The following is a 21409-nucleotide window of genomic DNA, read 5'->3' on the forward strand; positions in this document are numbered from 1 at the left end:
ATCTTCACTGGATGGCTGAAGGCTATGGAGTCTGATGGCCATGGGTGATGGATACAGTGCTACACGCACTAGCTCAGGAAGGATGGAGCTAGTCTGCCCTGGCAGGTTTGCTCTTCTCTTTCTTTAATTTCATTTGGACTCCCAGACTGTTGCATGGAGAATCCATATCCAGGGGGAGAGACTCTCCTGCTATTCTCCTGCAAATCAATCCTCTTTGAAAATGCTGGAACAGGCACACCAGCAGTGAGCGTCCCTAATCTTACTCTAGAAACTACTCAGCCCAACCAAATTGACAACCTAGATTAACCATAACACTTCTCCTATGTATTAGGCTACAAATATTATACTTAAGTCACTCTCATTTTCAAAAAGGAACAAAAACCTACTTATTAATTTTATATATTCCTTTGTTCACTACTATTTTGTAAACTTTCCCCTCTTGATTTTAGCATGTTTGTGTGCTAATATTTATAGCTCTTATTAGCATTATAAAAATAGCAGCTTATAAAAATCCTTTTGTCTTAAATTACTCTTTTTCTCTTTTCTTACCTTCTTTTGTGTTGTCTAAATATATTTTATTCTATTTTGGCCCTCCATTTATTAGTTACAATAGTCTTTTATTTTTTAGTGGTTGTTCTACATATTTCAATATTTGTTAAGTGTAATACAACTATTTTTAATGTTTTTCCAATAATACAATTTTATAATATCTTAATAAACTCACTGTAAGCTGAAAATATCATACACCAAATTGTATAATACACCTAAAGTACCAAACATCCTAGCATATCATGCATTATCGATTGTTCATCTTCATGATTGCATGGCTCACTAAAAACAGCTTAACAATGCAAAAATGTATTAGGTTACATGTTTATTACTGGCCCAGGAGAAGATTCAAATTTAAAGTACAATTTCTATCGAATATATACCACCTCCCCATCAATGTAAAGTTGAAAAATCCTTGGATAAATAATTATAAGTTGGGGAGTATTCATAATAAAATTTTAGAACATTTGTTATGTTAATTTATACCCTCTATTTTTTATGATTGCCATACATTTTAATTACATATATGTATGTGTGTGTGTGTGTATATTATGTAAAATGTATAGCATATGTATAAAAGCTTTATTTAACATTGTTACTACTGTTTTGTACACTCTGTATTCATTGTGTTTATACAAATATTTTTATTGCATTTACCTTTTTTTATTTTCTGGAATTACCATTCTTTCTAAAGAACTGTAGCATTTCTGGTTTTTATAATTCTCTCCATTGGATATCTGAATATGTCTTTTGTCTGCAGTTTAAAGAATACATTCTTTGACTATAGAATTCCTATATTTATAAAATAAAATAATTCTATTTTATTTTAGTATTCTAAGATGTAATCTTTGGGATTTCATAGTTCCTGATGAAAAGTCAGTTATTTGTCTTGTTATTCTTTGAAAGGTTATGTATGCACCTGTCTCTGTTCTTAATTTTATTTTATATCTGCTTTATGCTGCCACACATTGTACTAGTTACTGGTGAGAAAGCATAATGAAATATGGTCTTTGTTCCTGAGAAGCTTGCTTTCTAATAGAAAAGTGTGAAAATAATTATGACACAATGTGTATTCTAGCAAAAATAAGTGCATAGTGATTATGAAAGAATATGTATATGGGAGAATATGATTTTATATTTATAATATGATCAGGGACATAATATGAAAGTGCTCACAGAGTATTTGTGAAAATATTTACACAGAAGGGAGAATGTGTGAAAAGCCACTGAACCATAAAGTACAAACATATGATTTATAGAAACTGCAAGTAATACAATAATACAAAAGCATAACATCTTCTGAAGATACAAGCTCTGTAGAGCTATCTGTGTTGTATTTTCAACAAATTATAAAGCCAGCTGTGGTCGTTCACACTTGTAATCTCAGTACTAAAGAGGTTGGAGCAGAAGGATTATTGTGAATTTCAGTCTAGTCTAAGCTACAAAGTAAGTTGCATATCATCCTAGGCTATAGACTGAGACCTTGCCAAACAACAATAAAAAGAACAGATTATTCCTTGAGCAACATTTTATTAAAAATTTTTAAAAGAATAGTCAGTATTTTTCATGCAGTGGTAGCTTGTCTTGATTTTTGTCTCTTCAGGATAGTTTATCTTACCTTAAATGCTGACTATTCTTTTAACTAAATTCACACTTTCTTTAATAAGTAACTATAGCAAAAAGGTGATAAAGTTAATATAAGGGTATATTTCATTTCGATCTAATATGAAAAGTATTATTTCAATATGTATTCAATATTTAAGACATGTTGAGATATTTCACATTCTTCCCAACCCCCTTTTTAGTAAGACTTTTAAAATTTATTTATTTATTTATTTATTTATTTATTTATTTATTTATTTATTATATGTGAGTATACTGTAGCAGTCTTCAGGCATGCCAGAAGAGGGGATCATATCCCATTACAGATGTTTATGAGCCACTATGTAGTTGCTGAGAATTGAATTGGGACCTCTGGAAGAGCAGCCAGTGCTTTTAACCACTGAGCCATCTCTCTAGCCCCTAATAAGCCTTTTAATCACTGTGGGTATTACATTCATGGCTCATTTAAAAATTACTTCAAAAACTTGCTTTCAGATTTCATCTTTGTTCTATCACTTCTGACATTGAAAGCCACTCCTCACCACTACCTAAAACTTGAACCATTTCACTGCTCTTTATGTCTTCTTTGTCTTCTCCCTTTTACTCTACAATATTCTAAATGTGGGCACCCCTCTTGATTTAGGACCTAGGCCTCTCGTCCCACTCTCTATATCTTTTTTGTTACCTTATGAAAGTTTTGTTGATGATTCCCAACTGATTTTGACTGAGCCTAAGCTACAATACTACTTTTAAAAATTGCCATATTTAATTTTCTTTCTTCCAGTTCATCCTGTAAGCCACTGCATGATATTAAAACTTTGTACATTTTTTCATTCTGTCTCTTCTTAGCCTTACTGTTTGCCATTCCACCTCAAACTCTGAACATCTCTCAAACATTTTACTCACACTGTATCTCTTTTGTTGTTCATATACCTATTTGGCAACTATAGAAATTCTATATGTCCACACACAGCAGTCAACAAATACATACATTTGCCTACCTTCTCTATGGATAACTTTTTCTAATTAGTCTTCTCAGTTCTTCTAGCACCAATTGTCTCCATTATTTAAGTGAAGTTTCATGTATAATACTTTTCTTTCCTTTTGAACTCTGTTTTATAGTCCTTCATATGATAATGCATTTTGTACAACTTAGATGAATATTCAAAGAGTACATTGTTGATCTAAATACTCTGAAATATATATCTTGATTGGGATATGGTGCATTTAAAACATTTATTTACTGGTAATAGCAATGTATACCTACAACTCTAGCACTTGGGAAGCAGAGGTAGGAGGATTGGGAGTTCAAGCCCTGTTCAAGCTGGAGAGATGTCTCAGGGGTTTAAGAGCACTGACTGCTCTCTCAAAGGTCCTGAGTTCCATTCCCAGCAACCACATGGTGGCTCACAACCATATGTAATGAGTATCTGATGTCCTCTTCTGGTGTGTCTGAAGACAGTGACAGTGTATTCATACATAAAATAAATAAATAAATAAATCTTTTAAAAGGAGTTCAAGCCCATCCCAAACTGTACAGCAAGTTGGAGGCCCACCTGGACTACATGAAACTCTGTCTCAAAAATACAAAATAAATAAATAAATAAATAAATAAACCAAACATTGCATTCATAAGAAAAGCATGAGTTTTTGAAAGTGAAATTTCTTACTGCTACTTTAATAAAATGTAATCCTATAATTATAGGAAATTGGGGAAGGAAGTGGCCAAAGACAGAAGTAACCATTTCTATGGATTTTCCTTTAGATGGATACCATCAGAATTGTTCATATCCATTCTGTCATCATCTTGCGGCGTTCTGACAAGAGAAAGGACCGTGTAGAAATTTCTCCAGAGCAGCTGTCTGCAGCCTCAACAGAGGCAGAAATATCCTTAATAACACATGAGATGATTTGTAGGCTCTGGGCCACACAAATATAATTGCTATAGACTTACTTTAGTTGGTTTCATAAATTTTCTCCCTGGTGAATATTCTCCCATCTTCATATTTACCCTTTAGATCTAATTATTTGGAAAAATCATCTCTCCCCTGCCCCTAATGTTTGTGCATGTATTCAGGTATTGTTTCTTAAACATTTTCTACCTTTAAAAAATTTACTTGCCAGGCAGTGGTGGCGCATGCCTTTAATCCCAGCACTAGGGAGGCAGAGGCAGGAGGATTTCTGAGTGCAAGGTCAGCCTGGCCTACAGAGTGAGTTCCAGGATAGCCAGGGCTACACAGAGAAACCCTGTCTCGAAAAACAAACAAACAAAAAACAAAACAAAAAAAAAAAAAGAAAGAAAGAAAAAAGAAAAAATTTAGAGTTACAAAGTAGTAAGTTTTTATATGATATTTTCCTACATTCTTACTTTCAGTGGACTCCTCTTATTCATTCTGTTCCATCATCTCCCTGCTTCCTCACCCTGCTGCCCACTTAAATCTGTCTTAAGTATTTTCTTTCTGTTTACACAATGTGTTCTATTACTCAGTCCATTCTGCTTTCTTAAAGCCTTATTCCTACCCCTCATGGGCCTCTTTGTGGTTTCCTCATGTCTACACACATTTATTTCCACAAAAAAAAATACATATATAAAAGTTAAAAGCTAGAATCCAAATATGAAAAAGAACCTATGCTGTTTGTCTTTTTGGATCTTGGTTACCTCATTCAATATAATGTTTTCTAACTCTGTTTACTTACAAATCCTAAGAGCTCAATAATGTTTTTGTTGTGTTTGTACCATATTTTAATTATTCACTCATTGATTGAAGGCATCTAGGCTACTTTGATTCCCTTGTTATTGTGAATAACATAGCAATGAACATGAGTATATCTGAGTCTTATTGAAGTTATATTTGAGTTATATATTTCAGGACCTTTCATACTGATTTCCATTATCATGGTACCTGTTTATACTCCCACCAATAATAGTTCCTTTCTAGTATTGTCAGTTGGTTTCATTTTTAATTAAGATTTATTTTATTTATATGAATGTTTTGCTTGAATTATGTATTTGTATCATATATGTACCTTGTCTTCAGAGGTCAGAAGTCATTAGATCTCATGGAACTGGAGTTATAGGTAGATGCCTGTGAGTCACCACATAAATGCTGGGAACTGAACCTGGGTCCTCTTCAAGAGCAACAAATTATCTTAACCACTAAGCCATCTATCCAGATGTATTATTTGTTTACTTGATGATAGCCATTCTGACTGGATTATGAGTTCTGGGAATGGAGTGCAAGACCTTGCACTTACAAGGCAAAGTACTTTGTGAACTGAGCCATCTCCTCATCCCAGGTTAATCATAAATTTCATTTCTTCCTGTTTCTTTTATTGGAAGAGATAAAAGTTTTGGATGGTCCTGCTCATAAATGTCCATAGGTCTTAGGGTAAAACACAATTAACAGTGAGCTTTATAAGCAGTCCCTTTGCCTCCCATCATACTTCTTACATATTGACTCTCCATTACTTCTTACCCTTCCAGTTTTTCTAATTTCTGGTTTGTTCACTATCTTATCCTCGAAAAGATTAGTTTATGAAACTTTCCCTTAGAACATACAATTTGGAGAATTTAACACATAATTCCATGCTAAAGATAACCAAAGAATGATTTATTTTCCTGTAGTCTGAATTTCATACCTTATCTATGGCAAGTTGAACTTACATTGTTTATTGTTCCACCAGATTAAGTCAGTCTTGTCCTGGCTCTATCTGTGCTTTGTTGGTGTCACATAGAGATTTTCTTTATAGAGTTTAAATTTTATGTTTTATAATACTTTGAAATATGAATAAGATATAGAATGTTCTAGATTGTATACAACCTTTTAAAAACACTTTTTTGGGAGCTGAAGAGATGGCTCAGCAGTTAAGAGCATTGACTGTTCTTCCAGAGGTCCTGAGTTCAATTCCCAGCAACCACATGGTGGCTCACAACCATCTGTAATGGGATCTGATGTCCTTTTCTGGTGTGTCTGAAGACAGCCACAGTGTACTCACATACATAAAATAAATAAATCTTAAAAAAAAAAACCACTTCTCTTTTTCAAAGATCATGGATTGGTTATATATAAAAATATATTCCCTTACTAGTCATATAATATTTCAATATTAAAGTATATTTATGCTTTGTGTGTTTATATTATTTTGAACTAATTTTAGCTTTAATTGCCAATCAGAATTCCATATTAGGATGAAAGAATTATCAACAGTTTTTTCTAACATGGCCTACTTGGTTTCATCTTCCTTGCCTTTCAATTTTTACATGATTATTTATTGAAGGAATTAATTCAAGAATACAACTGATTCAATTGTTGAGATACTTCTTCATCAGATATATTTTAACCATACAAAACTTTGAAAACTTTTCTAACATTTTCTATAATATGCACATATATACACATTCTACTGAATCCTAAATAATGTGATAATCTCTATAGAAAGCAAAAGCTTGGCCACAAATGCTATCAGTTATTTTATGAAGATTCAAACAAGGTGGTTGTCAGTCAGCTACTATAAGGTTCCATGTCTGTATGAAGCTGGGGCCTGAGTGACATGACAGACCCCCAAATGTGATACCTCATCTATACAATTCTTCTGTGCTTCACTGTTATTGCTAATGTGCCCAGCAAAATAGAGTTATGATGGCACATGCCTGTAGTCCCAGTAATTACGAGGTAGAGACCAGCCTGGAGTATATACTGAGACTGTTTAAAAAATAAAATAGTTTCATTTCTTTTAACTTTAATTTTGTTCTTATTTGTTTATTTATTTTTAAGACAGGTCTCACTATATAACTCTGGCTACCTTGGAACACACATTTTTTTTTTTTTTTTATAAATAAACTTAGTTTTTTCTTGTTGATGTTTTTTGGTTTTTATCTTTTTGAGACTAGGTCTCACTATGTAACTCTTGTTGGCCTGGAACTCACTGTGTAGACCAGGTTGGTTTCAAACTCAAAGAGATCCATCTGCCTCTGTGATAAAAGATGTGTACCATTATATATGGTTTAAATTAGGTTTTCATTTTTAAGAGCCAATGATATGTTTTACAAAATTATCTGGTTATTTCCTTTGTTTTTCTATCGGTTTGATAATCTTTTTTCAATAATATAGGTATTTTATATATTATGAAAATTATCTTTTTGTAAGAAGGGTGGTATTTTTCCTGTTTAATTAGGGTAAGTATATATGTGTTCTCTAATATAATTGTGGTTCTTTTTATATTTTTATATTAATTTATTAATCCTGATTGCCCTTTAAATTTATAAAAATTCTGTGTCTGAAATCTTTATAAATCCATTAGAATTTATAAATATAATACAGAAAAAGTCTTTGTAACCTTGACCTATTTTATCTGTAGGCTCTATCTTAGAAAATTATGACATAAAAAGAAGACAGGAAATTACCAGTGATACAATACTTATAGTTCTGTGCTACTTTGTCACATGATATGTATAACCACTGAAATAATCAACTTTCAAAACTGGGGACCAGCAAGATAGTTCCATGTGTAAAGGTGCTTCCCACAAAAGCCTAGTGACCTGAATTCTGTCCTTAGAACCCACTTAAAGGTAGAACAAATCATACACACAATAATAATAAAAGTTTAAAAGATATAAAACTATTTTCTCATTCTACCTTTTCATACCCATACCCAACTATTTTCTGCCACAACTAATCCTTGACAATCACAAATGTGTTCATCTCCTCTGTACCTTACATTTTCTACTGCATTTTGTATTCCTGACAATGTGGGGTTTGATGTCCTTATCCTCTGGGTTTTTCTGTATTGCTATATAGATCTATGAGCTCACTTCTAGGATGATGTTAAGCAACTTGAAGAGCATCTGAGCCTTTTCATGGTGAACTGTGTGGAGCAGAATAACTGAGTATAGGAGGTTTTCCTCACTTCTAAGGCAGGACCCTTCTAAGCACTCTGTCCCCTGACTCCTAAAGATGAGCCTGTTTACCCTGGCAGGGTATGGATAGGGGGAAACAGCTGCTGGTTCCCATCCTGCTTCCCAGGGCCATGTAGTTACTTAGCATCATTCTCGTAAGGGGCAGTTACTTTTTCTTAGACCTGAGATTCTTCTTTCATACTTTTGTTCCTGTGTGCCCTGTGGAGTACTCAAGTGTGACTCACAGGACATATCTAGGGTTCTGTCCCTTTGAAGATGTTCTCTGCCCTAAAAGCCACCAAACTTAATGAGTCACTTAAGCCCACCTGGCTTGACTTCATTTTTCTTCCATATTCATGTATAGTCTTGAAGTCATCTTATAGGCTTACTTTGTTTCCCATCTATAGAATATTGTCATTCTGTATATTTTAAAACAAATAGTTGCTCATATAAAATTCTTATAGTTATGAAAATACTGTTTATTATTGAGATTACTTATAGTCAAGTAGAAACTATTTCATTCCCAAACAGGTAATGGCTAGGTACATGACTATACTTCACCTTTATAGTTACAATTTGTCAAGCACTTACTGGGAGCCAGACACAGAGCTAAACATCTTACACAGAGTGCCACATCTACTCTTCACTGCCATATGAAGCATTCTTTTCAGTTCATAGCTAAAGAAGTAGGCTAAAAGAATAAGCAAATTTTTCTTATCATTTGAACATTAAAAACATTTAAGTGAGGTGTGATGGTTCCACCTGTACTTTCAGCATGTGGCAAGCAGAGGCAGGAGAATTTCAAATTAGAGGCCTACCTAGCCTACATAGTAAGATCCTAGCTCAAAAACTGTTGTATTGGTCCTCAGACTTAGTTATATAAAATGTAGTGTATGGGGGAATGTGCGTGTACACACCACTCATATATACACAATTTTGTGTGTGTGTGAGTGTTGCCTGTGTGTATGTCTATGTTATATGTGTGCCTGGTGCTCATGAAAGCTAGAAAAGGGTATTGGATCTCTTGGAACTGAAGTTACAGATGGTTGTGAGCTGCTCTGTGGATTCTGGGAATCAAACCTCAGTTCTCTGAAAAAGTAGCCAGTGGTCTTTAACAACTAAGTAATCTCTCCAGCCCCTGATTATGTTTTTCTCTTAATATTTTTATTTTTAAAATTAGCATATAATTGGTTTTCTTTTTTTGTTTTGTTTTGTTTTTTGTTTTGTTTTTCGAGACAGGGTTTCTCTGTGTAGCTCTGGCTGTCCTGGAACTCACTCTGTAGACCAGGCTAGCCTCGAACTCAGAAATCCACCTGCCTCTGCCTCCCAAGTGCTGGGATTAAAGGCGTGCGCCACTACCGCCCGGCCAATTGGTTTTCTTTATTGCACTTTAAAAAAATTTATTTTTGTTGCTCCTTTCCCTTCCCCCAATATTCCTGTACCCCCAATTAGCCTTTTCTGTTTTCATGTCCTATGTTTTTTATTACCCTTCATATACCCTTCCTCAGCACCTCATTTCCCCTTTTGTGGTCCCACTTCTAGTTCTATGACATGTATCCACATATACAGAGAACGGGAGAAAATCTTTGTTGGCTATACTTCAGAGAAGCAGTTAATATCTGGAATGTATAAAGAATTGCAAAAATTAAATACCAGAAAGCTCAACCAATCAGTGAACTGAGTACTTTCTTTTTAAAAATTAAATCACTTTATTCTAATTAACCTAGAAACCTCCTCAGGTAGTTTAAGCTAGCCACACAAACAATTGCCCAGTCCCCAACGTTATACATCTCAATACAATTAGAATGGCAATTTTGAACCAGTGGCACTTCACTTAAGGTTTTTCACTTTCATTACCAATTACATTTTTTAATGTGTATGGGTGTTTTGCCTGCATGCATATTTATGCACCATGTGCATACAATGTCTTGGAGGCCAGAAAAAGGCATCAAATCTCCTAGACAGTGGAGTTACAAATGGCTGTTAGCCTGCATGTGGGTAATGGGAATTGAATCCAGGTCCTCTGCAAGAGCAGACAGTGCTTTTAACCTCTTGAGTCCCTCAATTACATTTTGATTCATATAGCATTAAATTCTCTTTCATGACTCGTGTTCTCAAAAGAAGAAATCTCTGTAGGTACTTGTGCACATACATACATGCAAGTAGTTCATAAAATAAATAAAATAAATAGATCTTATTTTATAAAAGAAACATGACCAGCCAATAAATATTTTAAAAGTGTTTAATATATAGCCATCAAGGATGTAAATCAAAATTATGTGGTATACTCATTTAAGTCAAAATATCAATTATTGGTTAAGTTTTAATATAGGTAATTTGTAGGAAAACTAGGCAGCATTTTACAGGATAGGAGAAACTGAACTGTGATTCATAAAGCACAGTTATAGTTATTAAGTACCAAAAAGATAATTTTATGTTTGGGGTTCACTACAACACTAGGAACTGTATTAAAGAGTTCCATTATTAGAAAGGTTGAGAACAACTGGACATGTACACATGCACACTTTTAAAATATTTCTTTACCAAAAGTGGAAGTAGACAGAGAAGACAGAAGATTCTCAAGTTGAAAATATAAAAGAATTCTGAAGATTGAAACAAGCTTCTTTGCAGAGAATGGAAATATTTGAAAGACCAAATTATTCTTATTTTAATTATTTGCATAATTAGAATAACTGAACTGTGATTCATAATTATTTGCATAATTAGAATAAGACAATGTAATGGAAATATGAATTATATTTAAAGAAAAGACTGACTTTAAGGAATAACATTGGAAGTTCTCGGCATGAACCTTATTTCACCCTTAATTATGTATTTTGACCCTTTATTATAAGCATAAAGATTTTTTATTTTGAAAATACCTTGACAAACATACAGGTTGGCTGAACTAACAGGTCGTTCCATGAGAGTTGTTGGCTGGTATCATTCCCACCCTCATATAACTGTTTGGCCCTCACATGTTGGTAAGTGTTTATTTCTCTCACATCAATATCATTTCTTCTCCATTACATATCATGGTAATCAAAAGGCTTTTCTTCTAAGAAATATTTTTGTCACTTCCAATGCCTATCTTCTAGTCTAGAGGAAATTATCAAGTTTTGGGGGAAGTTGAAGTTTTCAATTGTTTTTTCTATGCTACATTTCATAGTAGGGCCACTCTTAGGCTGAGCAGCTTAGAGTTACTACTTAATAGCAAACTTTTCATAATATTTCTTTAACTTGGCAAAATATGCTCTCACATTCATATTATTACAATATATCCCTATTTTGCCTATGGAATATGAATGTTGACATAATGATTAATAGACATTACTGTTATCTCTGGATAAAATCTGTTAAATAAGATTCCTCCCCACCCCTTGAAACAAGGCTTCTCTGTGTAACCCTGGTTATCCTGGAACATACTTTGTAGACCAAGCTGGCCTGTAACTGAAAGATCTACCTGTTTCTGCCTTCAGAGTGCTGGGATTAAAGGTGTGTGCCACTAAGCCCAGCTTACTAACAGAATGCTTTTCTTTATATTTCAGATGTTCGTACACAAGCCATGTACCAAATGATGGATCAAGGCTTTGTAGGACTTATTTTTTCCTGTTTCATAGAAGACAAAAACACAAAGGTAGTATATGTATAAGTGTATGCATACACAGGTGTGTTTGTGTGTGTGTGTGTGTGTGTGTGTGCACAAAATAGACACAGAATAGAGAAAAATCTCTTTAAAATTTTAATAGAATGGAGTTTTAATGAGAAGGGTTATTGAGGCAAGATCAGAAGAAGATAAGGAAGCAAGTTTTGAGTATTTCTTGGGGGAAGATTATCCCTAGCAGAAGAAATAGCCAGTGCAAGCACTCTAAACATTGAGGAACATTGAAGAAATTGGTGTGGCTGTAGTAGGGAGAGGAAGACCATGATAATGTATTCTAACTTGCCTCAGTCTTAATTTTTATAGTTATATTGCAATACATTCTTGTTTGGTTATCCTTAAAGAGGCCCAAAATGTAATGGGAACTAGTTTTTGTAAGGCTTTTACTTTGTCTCTAAGTTGGGAAACCATTAGAGGGTGACTTTATGTCTTAATAGAATCATTCCAATGGACTGGACAGGATTGGAGTGGGAAGGGTGAAATTAATGGCATCAGAGAAACCAGTTAGGAAGACCAGTTGGCAGTAATCCAGACTATTTGACTTTTAATGGATAGTTTTGACCATGGTGTAGAAAAGATATGTGAGTGTGCTAATAATGATTGTATACCATAAATTCATTATCTTCCAGAAACACTAGAATTAAATATCTGGAACTTTAAAATTTTTTGAAATGCTTTTGGTTTTATCACCACTTAATTTGTTCATTTTCATCATAAATAGTGAGTGAGGTTAATCACTTTTCTGGTCCTCATATTTGTTAATAATTCTGTCTCCTAAGCAGATGTTTAACAGAAAATTCCCTCTGGGAGCAAACCTGGAGATATCCCAGCGGTAGCAGCTGCAATAAATTTTTCCTGGTCTCTTGAAAAGATACATCCATTCCTTTGTAGCCTGCTGTTCTCTCTATGGCATTTGAAATCATATTTCCCATTTTTTTTATCCTTAACTTTCAAGTCTCCCTTGGTTTCATCTCCTATCACTAGATAGGAGATGGAAAGAAGGGTAGAAGAAGGGTACAGAAAGAAGGGGGAAGAGAGAAATCCCTAATCTTATTTCTTTTATCTTCTTTGCTTGTAGCTGGTCTTTGATACTTTGTGGGTATTTCTTTTTTATCTTTTATCCCCCCCCCATCCCCATCCTTCAGTTTTACCCACTCTCATTATATAGGAGAGAAAGAAGGATAGGGGGTGGAGAGAGATATTTCTGAATCTAATTTCTTGTTATTTCTTTTTTGAGCACAACTACTACAACCAACCCCCAACTCCCTGAATGACCAGCCACCACCAGTCACACTCATCAGGGCTCTAGCATTTACTTGCCCCCTGAAAAATTCCCAGAATTCCAAATGCCACACAATCGCAGATACTATCTGCAGCTGACAAAACCATGCCTCTACTAGAGCATGAGGCAAATTGTAGTCAGCTGCTGTGAAGCAGCCCTATAGCCCCATATCTGGGATTAAAATGAAAACATATAATATTTCTGTGTTTTTTTTAAAAGAAACCAAAATTCCAGAATTCTCACTACAACTTTTATCGACTGTATATATGATCCTTCTACGATAAAAATTGATTTATTATAACATATCCTATAGTTTTTCGCATCTCTTTTGGCCTAACATAGCCATAAAAGCCTTTGAGTTTTAGGTTAGAGCGTACTAAATTGCTATAAAATGGCCAATACAAAAGTGATTTAATGGTTGAAGATAAATGATAGTCATACTGAGTCAATTACTATACATTGTATATTATATAATTGTGGATTGAATACTATAATATACTGTGTAAAGATGTCCAGAGAGTATGTCTCAGGAAAAAAATAGTAACAAAAATTAATCCTTTTGTGTATGAGATTTCCTGTCTACTTTTTTTTTAATAGACTGGTCGGGTACTCTACACTTGCTTCCAATCCATACAAGCCCAAAAAAGCTCAGAGTAAGTATGACAGAGATGTTATTATTCATGGACTAATGCCTAGTCATAGAATTGATGGTTCTGTTTCATTTAATTTTTCTCATTAGTAAGACACTAATAGTACTCTATTTCTCAACAGCTCTAAGAAAAATTAAAATGTCTTTATCAGTTTGAGTATTGTAAAAGTCTAGGAAGCTGGAGTCTCTTTATGTAGCCATAACACCATAGTATTGGGCTATATTTTCCAAACTGTTGCACTGCTAGTTTCTGATTCACTGATGTGTTCTAAAACTGAAGGCCAAATGTTAAGAAATGTAGAGGTTTTTTTTTTTTTTTACAAATACTTCTCTGTTGCTACATGAACGTATTTTACTGTTGCTAAGGATGGAACCCAGGGTCTCATTAATACTAGGCAAACATTTACCATGGAGATGTAACTCTTGCCTTCCTGCCATAAAAGTTTTTTCAGAATTACAATACTTTATTTAAATGTTTGTATAGATTAAATTTCTCATTAAAACATGGTAATCTATTCCTGGGTATAGTGGTGCATGCCTTTAATCCTAGCACAGAGGAGGCAGAGGCACATGGATCTATATAAATTCCAGACCAACTAGGGCTATATAGTGAGATCCTGTCACAAACAAACAAACCAAAAACCAAACAACCCAAACTCTATTGTTATTGTTGTTGTTTTATCTTGCTGTCCTAAATGAAGATGATGGTTACTGATACCATCCCACTTCCATTCTCTGAAATGTGGTTACTATTGTTTCTTTTTGTTACTTTTTAAATTTTTAATAAAGTTTTCTTCTTTATATTTTTCTGCTTTGAGACAGGATCTTGTTATATACTCCAGTCTGAGCTTATGATCATCCTGCCTGTACCCTCTTGTGTTGGTCTTTGCAAATGTGGGCTACCATACCTAGCTAAAGTTGGCTCTTTTATTGTATTAACAATTGATATTAGACAATATTGATTTGGCTCTTCATGATTATTAAATTTTCATAGTTACAAACATCTGTGCTCAAGATTATAACCATAATCTCATTATATGTGTTTCGTGTATTGGTTAATTTTAACAGAAAATAAATTTTATCATTATGATAGGTAAATGCTATTTCCTCTTCAACTAACTAATGTGAACTAGTGTACTGTGATTCTGCTTTTTTCTTACATACATTTTTTTGTTTTGTTTTGCTTTTTGCATTTGCAAGAGGATTTTAGAAATATTTTATTTATTTACATTTCAAATGTTATCCCCTTCTCTGGTTTCCCCTCCAGAAACCCCCTATCCCATTCCTCTTCCCCCTGCTTCTATGAGGGTATGCCCCCACCAACACACCTACTCCTGCCTCCCCACCCTGGGGGTTTGTTTGGTTGATATTGTTGTTCCTCTTATGGGATTGTAACCCCTTCAGCTCCTTCAGTCCTTTCTTTAATTCCTCCATTGGGGAGCCCGTGCTTAGTCCAATGGTTGGCTGTGAACATTCGCCTCTGTATTTGTCAGGCTCCTGTAGAGCCTCTCAGGAGACAGTTACACCATGCTCCTGTCAGCATGCACTTCTTGACATTCACAATAGTTTCTGGGTTTGGTGACTATATGTGGGATGGATGCCCTACACTGGGGCATCAAGCCTTCACAGGACCAAGGGCCTCTCCTCCTATTGATGCCCGATAAGGCCATCTTCTGCTACATATGCTGTTGGACCCATGAGTCATTCCATGTGTACTCTTTGGTTGGTGATTTAGTCCCTGGGAGCTCTGGGGGGGTTTGTTTGGTTGATATTGTTGTTCCTCTTATGGGATTGTAACCCCTTCAGCTCCTTCAGTCCTTTCTTTAATTCCTCCATTGGGGAGCCCGTGCTTAGTCCAATGGTTGGCTGTGAACATTCGCCTCTGTATTTGTCAGGCTCCTGTAGAGCCTCTCAGGAGACAGTTACACCATGCTCCTGTCAGCATGCACTTCTTGACATTCACAATAGTTTCTGGGTTTGGTGACTATATGTGGGATGGATCCCCAGGTGGGGCAGTCTCTGGATGGCCTTTCCTTCAGTCTCTGTTCCACATTTTGTCTCTGTATTTCCTCTTGTGAGTATTTTATTCCCCCTTCTAAGAAGGACCGAAGCATCCACACTCTGGTCTTCCTTCTTCTTGAGCTTCGTGTGCTATGTGAATTGTATCTTGAGTATTCTGAGCTTTTGAGCTAATACCCACTTATCAATGAGTGCATACCATGTGTGTTCTTTTGTGATTGGGTTACCTCACTCAGGATATTTTCTACTTCCATGCATTTGCCTAAGCATTTTATGAATTCATTATTTTTAATAGCTGAGTAGTACTCCATTGTGTAAATGTACCACATTTTCTGTATCCATTCCTCTTTTGAAGGACATCTGGGTTCTTTCCAGCTTCTAGCTATTATAAATAAGGCTGTTATGAACATAGTGGAACATGTGTCCTTATTACATGTTGGAGCATCTTTTGGGTATATGCCCAGGAGTGGTATAGCTGGGTCCTCAGGTAATGCTATGTCCAATTTTCTGAGGAACTGCCAGACTGATTTCCAGAGTGGTTGTACCAGCTTGCAATCCCACCAACAATGGAGCAGTGTTCCTCTTTCTCCACAACCTCGCCAGCATCTGCTGTTACCTGAGTTTTTGATCTTAGCCATTCTGACTGATGTGAGGTGGAATTTCAGGGTTGTTTTGATTTGCATTTCCCTGATGACTAAGGATGTTGAGTATTTCTCTAGGTGCTTCTTGGCTATTCTAGTTTCTTCAGCTGAGAATTCTCTGTTTAGCTCTGTACCACATTTTTAATAGGGTTATTTGGTTCTCTAGAGTCTAACTTCTTGAGTTCTTTGTATATATTTGATATTTGCCTTCTATGGGATGTAGGATTGGTAAAGATCTTTTCCAAATCTGTTGGTTGCTGTTTTGTCTTATTGACAGTGTCCTTTGCCTTACAGAAGCTTTGCAATTTTATGAGGTCCCATTTGTCAATTCTTGTTCTTAGAGTATAAGCCATTGGTGTTCTGTTCAGGAAATTTTTTCCTGTGACCATGTGTTCGAGGCTCTTTCCCACTTTCTCTTCTATTAGTTTCAGTGTATCTGGTTTTATGTGGAGGTCTTTGATCCACTTGGATTTGAGCTTTGTACAGGAAGATAAGAATGCATTGATTTGCATTCTTATACATGCTAAAAGCCAGTTGAACCAGCAACATTTGTTGAAAATGCTGTCTTTTTTCCACTGGATGATTGTAGCTCCCTTGTCAAAGATCATGTGACCATAGATGTGTGGATTCATTTCTGTGTCTTCAATTTTATTCCATTGATCTACCTACCTGTCTTTGTACCAATACCATGAAGTTTTTATCACTATTACTCTGTAATACATCCTAAGGACAGGGATGGTGATTCCCCCAGAAGTTTGTTTGTCTTGGGTTTTGTTATTCCAAATGAATTTGCAAATGTCTCTTTCTAACTCTATGAAGAATTGAGTTGGAGTTTTGATAGGGATTACCTTGAATCTGTAGATTGCTTTCCGAAAGATGGCCATTTAGTAGCAGTCATTAAAAGTCTCCCAACCACAAAAAGCCCAGGACCAGATGGGTTTAGTGCAGAATTCTATCAGACCCTCAAAGAAGACCTAATACCAATAGTATTCAAACTATTCCACAAAATAGAAACAGAAGGAACACTAGCAATTTTTTTTATGAAGCCACAATTATGCTTATACCTAAACCACACAAATGCTCAACAAGAAAAGAGAACTTCAGACCAATTTCACTTATGAATATTGATGCAAAAATACTCAATAAAATTCTTGCAAATCCAAGAATTCATCAAAACAATCATCCATCATGATCAAGTAGGCTTCATCCCAGGAATGCAGGACTGGTTCAGTATATACAATCATATATATATATATATATATATATATATATATATATATATATATATACAAACTCAAAGAAAAAAACCACTTGATCATCTCATTAGATGCTGAGAAAGCATTTGACAAAATTCAACATCCCTTCATATTAAAAGTATTGGAAAGATCAGGAATCCAAGGCCCATACCCAAACATAGTAAAAGCAATATACAGCAAACCAGTAGCCAACATCAAACTAAATGGAGAGAAACTTGAAGCAATCCCACTAAAATCAGGGACTAGACAAGACTGCCTACTCTCTCCCTACTTATTCACTATAGTACTGAAAGTCCTAGCCAGAGAAATTAGACAACAAAAGGAGGTCAAAGGGATATAAATTGGAAAGGAAGAAGTCAAAGTATCACTATTTTCAGATGATATGATATTATACTTAAATGACCCAAAAAATTCCACCAGAGAACTTCTAAACCTGATAAACAACTTCAGTAAAGTGGCTGGATATAACATTAACTCAAACAAATCAGTAGCCTTCCTCTACTTAAAGGGTAAATAGGCTGAGAAAGAAATTAGGGAAGCAACACCCTTTACAATGGTCACAATAATATAAAAATATCCTGGTGTGACTCTTATATTTTTGGTTGTGAGCCTAGCCTTTAACGGCTGAGCCATCTCTCCAGCCCTCCTGGTGTGACTCTAACCAAGCAAGTGAAAGATCTGTATGACAAGAACTTCATGTCTCTGAAAAAATAAATTGAAGATCTCAGAAGATGGAAAGATCTCCCATGCTCATGGATTGGCAGGAAGTTTTGAATAGATTTTGTCATTTGTCTTTTATTGCCTCCTTGAGTTCTGAACTTTTAGGTATAATATGAAAACACTTGGAATCTCCACATTTTAAGGATTACTCCATAAAACTATCCAATGCTGATGTGATATCTCTTTTAGGCCTGCTGTTCAACAGATAACTAGCTGAGGGGTGTGAGGGTTGTGTGAGGGGCCCCCACTAGTTTCTTTACTTATTCTCCTGAGTTGTATCCATTATAATCTGGAGCCTTGATTCGTTGTTATTTTGCTGGAAGAGATCCTCTAGTAACTTCCTAAGAATAGTGTGCATTTAAGATATTTTTGTCTGAGTCCTACTTGTCTGAAATGTTTTATTCTTTTTGTAATAAGCAATTTGCAGACTTATAAGTACACTGTGGCTTTCTCAAACTCATCAGAAGAGGGCACCAGATCTCATTACAATGTCTGTGAGCCACCATGTGGTTATTGGGAATTGAACTCGGATCCTCTGGCGAGCAGTCAGAGCTCTTAACCACTGAGCCATCTGTCCAGTCCCGAAATATTTTATTCTTAATAACAGTTATGAGGATTGAGGCAGAAGTCCTGAACTCATGTTTAGCATTCTTTTTAACTTACCTAATACATTTCTATCTTATGGACTTGAAGTCCTAGCAGACACAGATCCACCACTAGCTTCTTTTCTCATAGGATTCCCTTTCTTAGTAGGACACATGTCAAATTCCTTCTCTCCCCATCTGTTATAATTTTTCTCCATAAATAGAAGGGGACTTCTACAACATTTATTGGCATTTATTAAAACTGTAAATTAGATGTTATACTCATTGTTAACAAATAAAAGTGTGCCACATAAAAACAGAAACAATAAGATAAACATTTGCCACTGCTATTCAATATTGAACTAATAGTTCTAGCCAAAGCAACAGGTTCAATATCAAAGTTAGACAAGCAAATTTTCATGTTTCATGTTCAAAACACAAAATCAGTTGTTTTTTATATCAGCAGTACACAAAAGGAAATTGGGAAAAGTTTTATTAAAATAGCATTACATTTAATAAAATATGTAAGAGAAAATTTAACTAAGAGAAATTTAATCTGTTAATACTAAAAGGTACTAAGAGGAATAACAGAATACCTATACAGACACACACACACACACACACACACACACACACACACACACAGAGGCCATGGAGGAGGAGTTTGGCTTACTGGCTTGCTGAGCCTCTTTTTTTATAGTGCTCAGGACCACCTGCCTAGGAGTGGCACAATCAACAGTGAGCTGGGCCCTTCCATATCAGTCATTAATCAAGAAATTACCTCCACTGATATTCCCACAGGCCAATCTGATGAAGGCAATTTTTATTGGATATTTTATTTACATTTCAGATGCCATCCCCTTTCCCCAATTCCCCTCCCTAGAAAACCCCTATCCCATGCCCCCTTTTCCTTTTTGCTTTTATACAATTTTTTAAAAATGTTAATCAAAGGCTTTATAAGTTTGGTAATGCTCAGTCAGAAGTGTAACCCAATACCCAACCTAGATAAATCAACTATCTTTGACTGGGGGAGACACGTGAACATCTGCCTCCATGTCCCCCCGAAGGCAATTTTTTGATTAAGGGTCCTTCTTCTCAGGTTACTCTAGTTTTTGTCAAGATGACCAAAACTAACCAATACAATGATATACTAAAAGACTTGGCACTGTTAAATGATAATACTCCCCAAAGATATCTAGAGTTAATGGAACACTTAAATAATTCCAAAGGTCCTTTTTGTTGCAGACATGGAAAAGGTTTTTATAAAATTTCAAGAAGCATGGAATACCAATATTGATAAAAAGAAGAAAAATCATAGAAATAAGTTTTAAAAATTTACTACAAAGCTTATATGTGTAGTATGAAACTGGAATATAGATATAGACTAATGGAATGAACTAAGAGACCCAAAATAAAACCAAATTAACTTTCAGCAAGTATGCCAACGTTATTAAATGAGGAATGAATATTTTCTTTTCTAAGTAGTACTTTGACAACTATATATCCTTATATAGAACAGTAAAGTTGGACCCTCACAGCATATATAGAAATTAGCTACAGATAAACCAGTGACATAAATGTGTGAGGTAAAACCATGAACACTTAGAAGAAAAAATAAGTATGCCAACGTTATTAAATGAGGAATGAATATTTTCTTTTCTAAGTAGTACTTTGACAACTATATATCCTTATATAGAACAGTAAAGTTGGACCCTCACAGCATATATAGAAATTAGCTACAGATAAACCAGTGACATAAATGTGTGAGGTAAAACCATGAACACTTAGAAGAAAACATAGGGTAAATCTTCATGATATTGAGTGTTGCAATGTGACTGTTTTTCACAGATGTGACAGCAAAACATGGGTAACAAAAGAAAATAGATAAATTTGTAAAACATAAAACTTGTTCATGAAAAGATATTAAGAAAGTGAAATGACAGCCTATAAGATTGAAAATATTTTTCAATTTTCTAACTAATACATTTATACTATATAAGATGTTATTAAATAATCTTAGTATTGGACATGATAAATCATGCCTGTGATCCAAGCACTCAGGCTGCTGAGACTGGAGGATTGCATCGAGTTAAAAAAAAAATATCAGTTACATAATGAATTCTGGTCCAGCTTTGGCCACACTGTGATATCATTGCCAAATCTTTTCTCAAACAAGTCTTGATACTGGATTTGTTGGTAAATGACTATAATCTACCAGTATTTGGCAGGGGAATTAGGAGAATCAAAAATCAAGGTTACCCTGGCTGCATAGCTTGTTCAATGCCAGCTTGGGATACATGGGATCCTGTCTCAAAAAGTCAAAAACAATAAAGACAAATTTTCAATAAAAAGATGAGAGAGCCAGGCATGGTGGTGCATGTCTTTTAATCCCAGCACTAGACGGCAGAGTTAGGCAGATCTCTAGTTCAAGGCCAGCCTGGACTATATAGTGAGTTCTAGGTCAGACAGAGTACACAGTGGGATAGTGCCTTGGAAAAAAGAAATGAGAGACATGAGTTACCAATATAATAATGTAATACTAAAATAGTT

At 35.0% G+C, this 21409-nt stretch overlaps 1 protein-coding gene across 5 annotated transcripts in view; it reads left to right on the forward strand.

Moving 5' to 3' along the window:
* Brcc3 (BRCA1/BRCA2-containing complex subunit 3) overlaps positions 1-21409 on the forward strand; it is a 45808-nt gene that overhangs the window by 2581 nt on the left and 21818 nt on the right. For all 5 annotated transcript variants that reach the window (XM_076918486.1, XM_034485521.2, XM_034485520.2 and 2 more), the window contains 4 exons: positions 3917-4036; positions 10944-11031; positions 11596-11684; positions 13588-13643. In XM_076918486.1, the coding sequence (XP_076774601.1) occupies positions 3917-4036; positions 10944-11031; positions 11596-11684; positions 13588-13643 (353 nt within the window). The remainder of the gene's footprint in view (positions 1-3916; positions 4037-10943; positions 11032-11595; positions 11685-13587; positions 13644-21409) is intronic.

The sequence above is a fragment of the Arvicanthis niloticus genome, chromosome X, assembly GCF_011762505.2.
Source record: "Arvicanthis niloticus isolate mArvNil1 chromosome X, mArvNil1.pat.X, whole genome shotgun sequence".
NCBI lineage: Eukaryota > Metazoa > Chordata > Mammalia > Rodentia > Muridae > Arvicanthis > Arvicanthis niloticus.